Source organism: Vulpes lagopus, chromosome 1 (genome assembly GCF_018345385.1).
Source record: "Vulpes lagopus strain Blue_001 chromosome 1, ASM1834538v1, whole genome shotgun sequence".
In the NCBI taxonomy this organism is placed as follows: domain Eukaryota; kingdom Metazoa; phylum Chordata; class Mammalia; order Carnivora; family Canidae; genus Vulpes; species Vulpes lagopus.
The window spans coordinates 54,525,717-54,538,054 of record NC_054824.1 but is presented as its reverse complement, the minus strand read 5'-3'; the positions used below and the strand labels follow the sequence as shown (position 1 = coordinate 54,538,054).

General features: G+C 48.5%; 1 protein-coding gene across 1 annotated transcript in view; it reads left to right on the top strand.

Annotated features, from left to right (window-relative positions):
• The window catches only part of TFAP2B (transcription factor AP-2 beta), a 30,092-nt gene extending 21,672 nt beyond the window's left edge, over positions 1-8,420 (top strand). The window contains exons 6-9 of the mRNA XM_041725259.1: positions 264-405; positions 3,413-3,672; positions 4,774-4,836; positions 6,041-8,420. Coding sequence (XP_041581193.1) covers positions 264-405; positions 3,413-3,672; positions 4,774-4,835 — 464 coding nt within the window. The 3' untranslated portion in view covers position 4,836; positions 6,041-8,420. The remainder of the gene's footprint in view (positions 1-263; positions 406-3,412; positions 3,673-4,773; positions 4,837-6,040) is intronic.
• The last annotated feature ends 3,918 nt before the right edge of the window (positions 8,421-12,338 follow it).

Sequence of the window (12,338 nt, the reverse complement as noted above, 5' to 3'; positions counted from 1 at the left end):
CTGAAAGCTATTCAGGGGATGTCTAGTGAGGACTTGGCTAAAAGGATCATCAGGGAGAGGCTGAGAAGAGCAGCGTGAGGAATTTGTTCCATCAACTTTGATGGCTTGAGAATCATTTTTATTTGGGCACTAGCCTCACCTTTGCTTTTGCCCCCAACAGCTGGCCTCTTTTATAAATAACAACAGTTAACCAGGAAGTGTCTCTTGTCCTGGGATGACTAAGAACTAGGTGCTGATTATTACCTCTGGTGCTGTCTTTTCAGGAGAAGCTGTTCACTTAGCTCGGGATTTTGGGTATATTTGTGAAACGGAGTTTCCTGCTAAAGCTGTTTCTGAGTATTTGAACCGGCAGCACACGGACCCCAGTGACCTGCACTCCCGAAAGAATATGCTGCTGGCTACCAAGTGAGTGTCCCAGACCCTCAGCCCTCCTCCCTGACTCCCACCCCACTACATCACCTCCCTTGGGAAGGAGGTGTTGGGGAGCGGCAATGCAGATGTCATTTGTGGAGCAGGGATGCAGCTCAGTGGTAGAAGTAGTTTTAGCTTTTGCAGCCTGTGGATTGCTGGCTAAGAAGCCCTCCGGGCTCCACCTTGCTGCCCTTCTTCCTCTCCTTCCCTCCGCCCCACCCAAGTTGATTATGGGCTGTGGGTTTGCCCTGGTCTCCCTCTATTTCCAAGTTTCTAGGGGAGGTGGTGTGGAGAATGCCCTTATTAATATGAATCCAGGCTTTTTACAGTTCTTATCCCCAACCCTGGGGATGCCAGGCAGACCTTTCTTGGGTTGGTCGTGGTTCCCGTTCTTCCCTAAATCCCTAGGTGCACATTTCTGCCTGGTTTCACATCTCCTTGTCATATGCCCGCTCAGAGTGTCTATATGTCACCCACTTGTACCCGTCTCTACCCGCAGCTCTAATTATTCTCTTTCCAACGTTGCTGTTTGGCATCTTCCACAGACGTAAAATTTACTACAACTCCAGAGGGGAAAATAGTAAATCTCTGGCTAAATTTAGGTCTAGAGCTCATTTGAACTTTTACAGTGGGTTTTCTATTTATTTGATTTACTCCTGTCTTTGGCTTCGGTGTCATATTGTTGGTGTTTTATGGCCGGCTCAGGCCTGCAGTGGGCGGCGCTGCGTGCACCCGCACGTTTCTCTCTCGCAGGCTCGGTCCAAACAGCGGCGCTCATTTATTTAGTGCTGGAGGACGCGGTTTGTTCCGTTGACAGCGTAATTTAAAGAAATATATGGAAGGCTGAAAAATCATTTGCTCAAATTTGTCCAGATGTTTTTGAGACGTGATTGGAATTTGATTGCCCCTTTCCGCAGGGTCAAAAAATATTAATGTCGCAGAACTTTAATTGCTTACAGACCCTGCTTTGGGCTTTGAAGATTTAGAATGTTTGACTCTAAGCATTTGTTCTCCCCAGTTCAGAATTTCCTTTTTGGCACTTTGGTAATGAGTGCAAACTTAAGGAAAGACTTTAACCATCTCTTCCAACGATCAAAACCTTGGCGCCCATCCTCTTTTTGGAAGGTTTCCTTCTGATGCACCAACTAGCAATATCACAGATCTACTGCCCTCCTGTGCTGTGCCTTGCCTTGCTGCCTGGTATTGGGGGACCCGTTGGTGCTTTATAAAAGAATGAACGCACTTTGGGGAAAAAATAAAACTAAAGTGTATAAATCAGGTAATAGGATTCCACAAATTCTATCATTTCCCTAAGGAATGCTTGTAACTTCCTCCACCCCATCACCTCTTGAAGCCCTGTGGCTTCACTTACAACACCACTTCTTAACCAGGGGTATCAGAATCATCTGGGGAGCTTTTCCAAGATTTTTATTTGTGGACCTAGCCCCAGGCTCCCTGAATTGGAATTGTGGGGGAAAAGGCATGGATGTGTGCATTTGAGCCCCGATGGTGTTTCTGAGGTACCCCCAGCCTACGAACTGCCCCATTTAGGTAGAACCATTACCCATTTCCTCCTGGTTGTAAGATGTATGTGTGCATTTCAAGTGGAGAAACCCATAGAGGAGAGGGTAGAGAGAGAGGATACCTGTTAGGATTCTCTATCCACCAGCCTTAAAGCCAAAACCGTTTCACCTGCTGCAGGTGGGGGTGGGGGAGGTATTATCTGTCTTGTTCAGCCATTACTCTTCCTGGGAGTAATCCCCCTGGCAAAGGATGCCCCAGGGTCACTTATATGGGCCTCTAGGTACCTGCCTTGTTTATCTGTTGGCCAGGCCCCATGAGTCAGGCCATCCCAGGGTGGGGGTAGGCACGGGCTGGGACTGGAGCTCTGTGGTTTTTCTTTCTCACCGCCCCACCCCTCCCACCAGTGGAAGCAGGCTGACAGGAGCAGTCTGCCAGTCTGAGAGAGGCTGTGGCCTTTGGGATGCCATTCCTCTGACTGGTAGCAGAGCCAAGCCATTGGACCTTCCGGGCTAAAACCCTCCTATATTTACCCTCTTGTCCACCTCCTATATTAAAAATTTCTTAAATAAGCTCAATTCATAGTTAGGCACACAGGATTTCTAAGGCTGAGAGGTTCCTCTCAATTGTAGTTGCCTTGAGGAAATAAAAACCTTCAACAAATAAAAATCTACCCTCCCCAGTGTCTTAACCATCTACCTGTAGGTTTTATTTAAACAATGTAGGAATCCTTTTATATTGACAACAATCCTGTTGTACAAAGATTTTTCAGTAGCCTTTACTTAAAAGAAAGAGGAAAAGGGGGAAAATATACCTTCCTTCCCAAATACTACAGGTAAACAGATTTTTGCTTTGGAATCAGCATTCTCTCCTGGAATAAACAGTTGCTTGCCCTAGGCCATGCAAGTCTCCGCAATCTGCTAGTGTGCCAGGGACAGGCTTGTGGCTCAGGGGCCTAAATCTTCCAGGGCTTTTGAGCCTGATCACCAAGAGGTTAGAGAAGCAGAACAGAAAAGGGAGAAAGGGTTTTTTTTGTTGTTGTTGTTTTGGTTTGTTTTTTTTTTTAAGAACTGCCAGGTCAGAGCCAAAAATGACTGACTATTCAAAATCAAACGCTAAAGCCTAGCAGATTTCCCAAGCAGAGTTTAAGTGGTCCTGGAATGATGGAGGAAAGACTGGATTTGGGGGGGAGGGGAGGCAAACCTTTGGGATAGAAGGGGTGCATAACTCCCCCCCTCCCCCGCTTTCCTTCTAGTCCCAGCTGCTCCAGAAGGGAGAGCGCTAGGAAGGGAAACAGAGCGGAATCGTCCACATTAGCCTCGGTCTGGTCTCCGGCTCTGTGGTGACCGGGCAGACGCCTCTGGGCTCGAGTGAGCGTCTCCTTTCTAATGCCAATGACAACGACACTGAGAGTGATTTCTTTTTTTCTTTTTTCTTTTTTTCTTTTTTTTTTTTCTTTTCCTTTCCCACGTCTTCGCAGGCAACTCTGTAAGGAATTCACGGATCTGCTGGCGCAGGACCGGACGCCCATCGGGAACAGCAGGCCCAGCCCCATCCTGGAGCCGGGGATCCAGAGCTGCCTCACACACTTCAGCCTCATCACGCACGGCTTCGGCGCCCCAGCCATTTGCGCCGCGCTCACTGCCCTGCAGAACTATCTCACCGAGGCGCTCAAAGGCATGGACAAGATGTTCTTGAACAACACCACCACTAACAGGCACACGTCTGGGGAAGGCCCAGGTAGTAAAACTGGCGACAAGGAGGAGAAACACAGGAAATGAAAATTAAAAAAAAAAAAGAAAAATGTTTTAAATACAAAAGGAAAACAAAAAAAATTAATTTTAGCTTTAAAATGTTGGATTGGCTTTGGAAGAATTATATTAGGTAGAATACACATACAATCAAATTTTAAAAAAAGAGCTAAATAACTTTAAAAAAAAAAAAAACTGAGGCGCACAACGGAGCAACAATATCGGTTCCCAGTGTCTATTTCAAGATACATTTGGAGACAAACGTCCGGATTTTCCACTTCGGTTCTTTCGAGCTTAGTAATACTGATAAATAAAAGAAAACCATGATTTTCCCCCTTTGGAAAATAAACATAAGACTAAACAGGAGAAAACGCTAACTTATTGGAAGAAAATCGGAGAAACATTGTTGGTGTCAGTGCTTTTGAGAGTTGGTTGACTGAGATGCACGAACTTTTTAATTTTTAATATTTTTTTAGGAAACTCTCTCGCAGTCCCCGCCCTTCCACCTCACCTCACCCCTCTCCCAGCCACCCTTTTCTTCATTGCCCGCCCTCCCTCAAGCTGTCGCGGGGATTTTCCGGGACGAAAAGGAGTGTGGTTAGCCCCTTTGCGTTGTGTTGCGGTCCCCGCGGTGCCCCCGCCCTCCCCCGCCCCGCCCCGCCCCGCCCCCACCCCTGGATCTTAACTATCCGGCACCCAGCACCCCTCCGCCCCGTTGGCACCCTTGGGAGGGGGAGGGGGAGGGCGAGGGCGGGCGGGGAGGGAGGCCCACGGAGGTGCCGGCGGGGGGGCGGGGAGGGTGGGGGGCTGCGGCTCGTGCCGGCCTGCCGAGCAGAGGCTCCTGCGGCTGAGGAAAATCCGGATCAATAAGTTGATTCCGACTCATCATCAGTTCCTTTCAGAAATGTTACTAATTCCCAGCCTTGCCAGCACCTGCATACAGAGAATCTTGCATTTGTTATATTTGTGTCATCTACCAATTTTAAGAACAATAGTAAAAAAAAAAAAAAAGCACAATATGAATACGTTGATTAGTATGTAATTCCTTCGGAGGGGTATGTACCATTTCATTCTCTTCTGTTTTCCAAAGCTTTGCCCGCATGGTTTATGAGCTTCTTCAAAGAGGACTTGGGCTTCCTACACAATCTATAAGGTACAGAGAAAAAAAAAATCCGATCCCTTTTTAATCAAAGCCTGTGTGTCAGAATTCTGCAGGTGCACTTCTTTAAAGAAGCTCAAAGGGAATAATTTAGAAAGTGGCCAATAAGAGATTGAAGCAGCTTTGAGTCTAGTTGTTAACAGATACCTCAACACGGAATTCTAGGGGAGGGGGAGCTGAAAAATGAATTTTAGGGGAGAAGAATAAGTGTTCTTGGAGCCCAATGTTTTAGCAATATTGCCCTGCCTTTGATATAGATTCCATTTCCCTGGGCTCTTTGGTGATTGCTGTTTTAGCGGGCAAGGAAGCAGCTTTTCGAGTGGTCGTGGGGAGGAGGGTGATGAGAGCTCCCGTGTTTCAGCAACAATTGCTTTCTTACAAGATGCTTTATGAATAAGACACTCCCCCCTCCAGACGCACACTTGTTTTGGCATATAATGGCAAAATAATGAATGCAAAGTGAAAGGAGATGTATTTCAGCTTTGAATTTTACCGTCTGTATACACTGGGACTATTCCCAGTAGATAAAGTTTCCTGCGTTTAATGTCTCTCATTCTGGCAGCCCTGCTCCTTTCCTGGGGTCATCTGAGCATTATCATGAAACAAGATCTGGAACCCGTTGTCCTCATCCTCCCCAAAGCAGTGGGGAAATCCACCCCCCAGTGGTCTCTAAATTTAGTGTTGATACATGCACCTCTTTATACAAACTAGACCTTAGGACCTTTGCAACATCCCCGAAAGATAAAGATCCAGATGTCAGTTCTGCAGGATTTACACTTAGGATCTACTGGGACTCTCAGTTCTGCCGCCCCCATGCATGGGCTTTGGCCTTGAGGGGAGGTTGGACTACTGGGATTTAGGCACCTGCTGAGAGCTTTGTGCGGACACTTTTATGGGGGAGGGGGTTAGGGAGCTGGTTTCAGGTCACCAGGAAGGTCCAAGCAACGGTTAATGTCACACCCCAGTCCATCTACCGCTAGCTCCTTTGGGGGCTTCTGGGTGTGCAGGGTGCCCTACTAGACGAGGTGACATACAAAGGCTGGGAACTAAACCTTACGGAGAGTGTAGACACTCCATCTCTCCCCCGCTGAGAAGCCTGCGCCTTTGTCGGAGGGCCTGGCCGCTTGCATTATATGTATTCTGATTGCAAAAGGCCAGGAGAAACCACACTGAAAACCATCGTCTCCTTTCCTTGCAGGGCAACGCGCCCCACGCGTGTGACGTGCGAGAGACGCGATGGACGCGCCTTGCTCTTACTGTGCAGGTCCTGAGAGCGTGTGGGCCACTCGCGCCCAGTCGTGTTGAGGACATAGAATCAGCCGCTGGAGAGGCCTCGGGCCGCGCGGGCCCTTTTCGCTCTCGGTCTCACCCTAAGGGCTAAGGCGACCGAGAAAGCCCCATTCTCCAGTAGGTAATGGGGCGGCGCCACGCGGGCTGCAGGCGGGGAGGGTCTCAGCGCTGCCCTTGCCCTTTGCTTCCAGCGGCCGCTCCGGGCGCCTGCTCCAGCAGAGCGAGTGGCCTAGACACGTCCGGGGAATCGAGAGCTTCCCCAGCCTTTGGCAGGACGAAAACTCTCTCTCCTCACGCTCCTAAAGGCGGGTGATGGGATAGGAATTGTCCTATGTGGCTACGCAGTGTCTCTTCGTCTCCCTTCGCCCTCATTTGAGGGCTGCTCCCGCGCCCCCGCCAAGTAGAGCCCTCCGCGCGCTTCCCCGCCCCACCCTCGGCGAGGAGAGCCCACTGCAGCCGCCGCCTCCTCCTCCTCCTCCTCCTCCCCCTCCTCCCCCACTTCTCCTTTTATGTACGACCCCCACCCCCTTGCTTTCGTAAGCCAGGCCCGCTACGTTTATCTGATAATTGAGTTATTAAAAGATTTGGTTTCCTTGGGCCCATAAATCAATAAACAGTAGGATTAACGCAAGAGTTTGCCTTTTAAGTCAAGGGAAACATTTAAAACAAGGCCTTTTGAGCTTTGTTTTCCAACCAAACAGGTGAGTCGCAGCTCTTCCTCCACCCCTGCACTCTTTAGGCATTTTATCCATGCTGCCTGCCCCCTCCCGAATGCTCAGTCCGAAACCAAAATAGCTAAAGATAGAAAAAAAAAAAAAAAGGGGGGGGGGGGAGTCAGGATGTGGCCGCGCTGCCTTCACACTTTCCACTTTGCAAGTTCCTTTGGAGGTTCCAAAGGTCTCCTGTCCATTCTCTGTCTAACCCCGCCTCCTCCTACAGGTATTAACGGGTCTCAAGGGAGAAGGAAAAAAAAAAAAAAAAAAAAGGGGAGAACTCCCTGAGAGAGGCTTCCACCATCAAAATCATCTTTATTTTCTCCCCCAGCTGGGAAAGTAACTTTCTCTCACCACTTCCACCCCCAAAATTATCTTGCATTTTCCTTCCTTCTCTCTGGCTCCACATCCTTAGTTTTCTCCACCCCCCCCCCCCAAAAAAAAAGAACCCAAGAGGCTTTCAAAGACCTAGCTGTTTTATTTTCTTTGGCCAAGGAAACCACTTTCTCTCAAGCAATTATTTCATATCCTATGAAAACTTTGGTTGAATGGAAAACCTGAAGCCCCGGACTTATCTACACACTGTTCCTCTGGTACAAAGCCTTACTTAAAAGGGCAACTCCTTCCTACTTAGAGTGTTTATAGAGAATTTGTCATCACATCTGATATCCTGTATGCGTAATACATTATGTGGAAAGGAAATAATAACGTTAAGCCATCTGATGTTGCCTCAAGAGCCCAAACAGTGTTTCCCCTCCTGTGCCAATATATGTTAAATTATCTGGGTTAAAAAGAGAAAGAAAAGAAGGAAAGAAAGGAAGAAAGAAAGAAAGAAGAGTAAGAAGAAATATCAAAATACAAAATTCATTTTTGTTTTCTTTCAAAAAGTGTAATGAACACTATTCTTTAAATGCCAAAATTGACTCCACTGTTGAGTTGGTCTCTAATTCACTAACATTGTTTTTGCCACACAATCGAGAAATATCAATCTATTGACTCTTCAGAAGAAGAGTTCTGGAGGGTATCCATGTTAAGTTTGTATATATTTATTTATGCTTAATTTAATGGGAATGTGTAAATATGGCAAGTAGTTTGGGATTATTTATCTGTGAATCTATACCTCTGTGAATGGGTGGTTAAAAAAAAAAAAAACAAGAAAAAAAAAAAAGCTTGACCCTAGGTAGAATCCTATCTGAATTTTTCTTTGTTCTTTATAGACAAGCTGTTATGGTAATGGGTAGAAATTGGTTTATTGTCCAGTGTTGATCTGATTTACACAAATAAAAAGACTGTTGTGTTTTTGTTGTGTTTTCATCTTCAGTTTCTTGAATATGGACATTGTTTAATTCTACAGACAGAAAAAAAGGATAGCCAAGAATTTTTTTTCTTTTTGTCCCCTCTCACCGAAACACAGGCAATGTTTTCGTTATAACATAAATACAATAAATTTTGCTTCTAGAAAAACAGACCCTTTTGTTTTCACTAGGAGGTGTTTTTTTATTTTCTCAATTCCAAGTTGACACTCTTCTCTCCTATTTCTAACTAGATTTGCAATAAAAGCTCATGTTAACTGCATCTCTTCGTTTATTTTGCCCTTTAAAAAATGAGGCGTCAAATTTACTTCCCAGGTAACTAAAAAAGACTCTGTGTCCCAGTAATTAAAGAGCTTTGGGTCCAAGTCAGAGATGATGCTCCCCTCTTACTGCTAACGGGATAGTGTTCTGGCATGGTGTTCCTTGGAGGAAATGGTGCAGGAGATGCCCACAGGGCCAGGTATGGTTCCTGCACCCTAGCCTTGGGATCTGGAGGAGTTAACTGGCTTATTTCAGGATTGAACCCAACCCTGACCTCACCAGCTGTGCAAGGCCCTCCATAAACAAATGAGGAACAGTTCCTTTGACCCAGAGGAGGAAAAAGACATAGTTGTCTTAGGACGTTGGTTCTTACCTTAGGCTCAGAGGCTGCCCAGAGAAGCCAGAGCTTTTCTCATTTGGGTTAATGGGCTGCAGCCCAGCCCTAATGGGCTGCAGTGATCAAACATCTTCTCAATCTGTATTTCATCCCAAGGCTTGGGCGTCTTCCCTGAGGCGAGGAAAGTAAAGTCATCCAATATGTTACACAGTTTGGACAAGTCACTGTTTCTCTTTGGGCCTCAAGGTCTTTATCTGTAAAATGTGGGCCTCCTAGGGTCCTTTCCAACGTCCAAATATTGCCTAGTTTAATTATAAAAAGCAGAAACAGTAACGTGTTTATACATTTAAGGATAATCAGTAAAGTAGAATCTTGGTAACTCCAGATTTTGAGAGTACTTAGCATGTAGTTGGTGCTCAGTTAATTAATAATATGCCTCCTGTATCAATTTTCTGTTTTTCAGGTGAATCATTCCCAGTTCTGGACTTCCCTATAGGGAAAGACAGAAAGGACAATGGAATCTGCTTTATGTGAGATTTTCCACTTCTTGGCTTCCTTATTAACTAAAGAAAGGTGGGGTTGGGTATCATGGTTAGAACTATAAATGGCTAAATCACAGAACCCCCCCCAAAAAAAACAAAAAAGAAAGGAAGAGAAGTAGAAGGAAGGAAAGACTTGCAAGGGAAATGTGATTAAGAGGTCATGCAATCCATTTATCTATAATGAAAATAGGTATATGTATTTGTCTGTGGCTCAACTGTATTACATTGAGTTTCCTTTTCATTTGCTTTTCGGAGAGTGAGGGCTTGGTGACCACTGGGATTATACAAAGGGGATGGTGAGTAATTTCCCTATCCTATGGCAAATCTTCCTACAGAAGAGAAGTGTCAGCTCCAGCTCTGGAGCCACAGACCTGCCATCTATTATCCCATAGGTAAATTCCAGACCACCTCCCCTTCCCACCACCATTTGACAAGGAGAGTATCTGAGACAATCGCCTTTACTAGGTAAAGCCCAGGATCCTGAGGGTCCCACATGTGAGAAAAGAACTAAGGGAAGACATAGAAGGGAAAACTAGAAAGGGAAGGAAAGGGGTAGGAAGCCTGAGAGGGCCATGCCTCACAAAGTGGCCTCGTCGTAGCTCCCCAGTCCCTTTGTTACTGTTTCACCAGGCTGCGGGGTGGGGGGGTGGTAAGGAAAGCCACAGCTGGAACCGCTAGGCCGCTAGGCCGAGGACCCTGACCACAGGCCCTGCACCGGGGCCCCGGGTAACCCTGGAGGAAGTGTCGCGGCCTCCCCTGCTGCCAGGAGGCAGCCAGCCGGGTTGAGCGGCTTACAGTGCCCCCAGAAGCCGCGGGCCCACCGGTATTAGCGGCTTAAGGACCCTGATTAAAAATAATGCTAGGAGGAAGACTCGATTATTTTTTTATGAGGCCACATTCTTTTCCTTCGTTTGCAAATAACAGCCCCGTGGGGTCCTTCCCCTGGGAACCCCGGGCAGTCAGAGCTTAGAGCCACTAGAGAGACGCTGGCCCGAAGGGATGTGTCCCTTCCTGGGGGCGATCACGAGTCCCTGACGCAAGCTGCCTTCCGCGCTTGGACTTCGAGGGCGGGTGTCTGTCATGTAGAAGCCTCAGAAATTAAACGCGCAGCTCACAAGTCCATTAATTTTAGCTTCCCATTAATCTATTTATAAGTGAGCCGGCGCTGGCTCTATAAATACAGTCCTATAAAATTGAACTCCTTCCCATAAATCTTCCAAGTTGTTTATTTACATGTATTCCCTCGCCCTCTAACGAGCCTCGTTTAAACCTGGGGAAGATTCGGGGCCCACTTGACCCAGGATGGGGTGTGCTCACCCCTCCCTGGCTTCCCGGCTGCAATCGCAGTGGTGGGCTCCTGGGGAAGGAGGGAAACGCACGGAGGCAGAGGGGGTGGGGGTGGGGGTGGGGGGAAAGGGCGAAAGCTCATTTTTCCTTCTTGACTTTGTTTCCTTGTTTCTATCCCAAACTCACGCTCTCCATATTTCCCATCACAAGCTCCACGTTGATTTATATCGTCATAAACAGCATTCTTGAGACTATAGCTTCCTTCATAGCTTGGGGTGAGCTCCTTTTTCACTTCCCTGGCAGCCACTACTTTTAAATCAGGACTCATAAATAACCCCGTCGCTTCTTTAGGATGAGGTCAGTCAAACGTCTCGTCGGGTCCCCTTTCGTGCTCGGATCCCTCCTCGCCCTCCCCCCAGGTCACACAGGCCTGGCACACTTCCACCGCCTCTCCCGCACGTTTCCAGAACGCAGCCCCGGACGGCAAGGTCGAGCCTGGGCACCAGAGGGCTGACGGTGACCCTCACACCCGGGCAAGGTGTCGGGCGAATGCACGTACCACGCGCGCGCCACCCCCGCCTCCGCCGGCCTCCGCCGAGCCCGTGCACACCGCGCGGCTGCCCGAGTCTAGGCGCGCTCTCCTGCTTGCAGGGCCGGGTGTCAAGGATCGCGCACGCGCAGACACTCGCGCCGCGCCGCGCCGCGCCGCCCCGGGGCGCAACTCCAGCTCCCGCGCTACTGCCCAGGGCGCGGCGCCCGCTGGCAGGGGTTTGTACTGTGCGTGCGCCCTCAGGACTGAGGCTGCGTTTGCAAAAGAGCTGTAGTGTGGGCCGGTGTGCGTGCGTGTGTGTTCAGATTGAGGGAGCGGTTTTGTCACACAAGTTCAATACGTTCCACGCAGGTCACAAGCGAGCAAGGTCAGGCGGTGATTTTTTCCTTTTTCTTTTCTTTTCCTCCCCCCCCCCCCCACACTTGTTCAAAACCTATGGGGTCTGTCCACCCTGCTTCTTTTAGCTTTTTCTCTTCTCTCCAAAGGGCTGCAGCCTTCTGGAACCGACTCGAGAGGCGTCCAGACCCAAGTAGGGGTCACACCTGCTGCCGGGAGAGGCCTCTGCATAAAAATGCTTTTTAAAATCTTTAAAAAGCAGTACAATAGCCAACGGACTTAGCAAAGCGTGACTGGCCCAGACCGCAAGGAAGGCAACTCTGGCAGTCATCTGTAGCTCGCCCACCAGTTGACCCACGTCCTGGACGTGCCCGTTAGTGCAGATCTTAGCCAACGTTTCTAGGGTGTAGCTGTTGAATGTCATTAGCCAACACATTTAGCTGGAAAGGGGGTTAAGGGCAGGGCCTATATGCATAGAGTATTTGGGGGACGTCAGAGTCTGCGCTCTGTAAGAGTCAAATGTCCCTTCCTGTAAGGACATTTATCAAAACGACCAGCGAAAAGAAGCTGGCACAAGAATAGCGGGGGTGTAGAGACGTGGGAAGGGGACTGGGCCTGCGAGGCTTTTCTGAGGTGGAAACTTGACCCAGGTCAGACCGGTATGGTATGCTACGGAGACCGACGTGAAGGAGGATCAGGAGGACAGAGCCAACCACCCAAAGAGTTGTAGCGCTCACCGTGCAAACCACGGTCCCGAGCCGCTAGAACCTGGCGTTCCAATACGCGGTTAGAAGCTAGGCCGCTTGGGGGATCCCCGGGTGGCTCGGCCGCTTAGCGCCTGCCTTGGGCCCAGGGTGTGATCCTGGA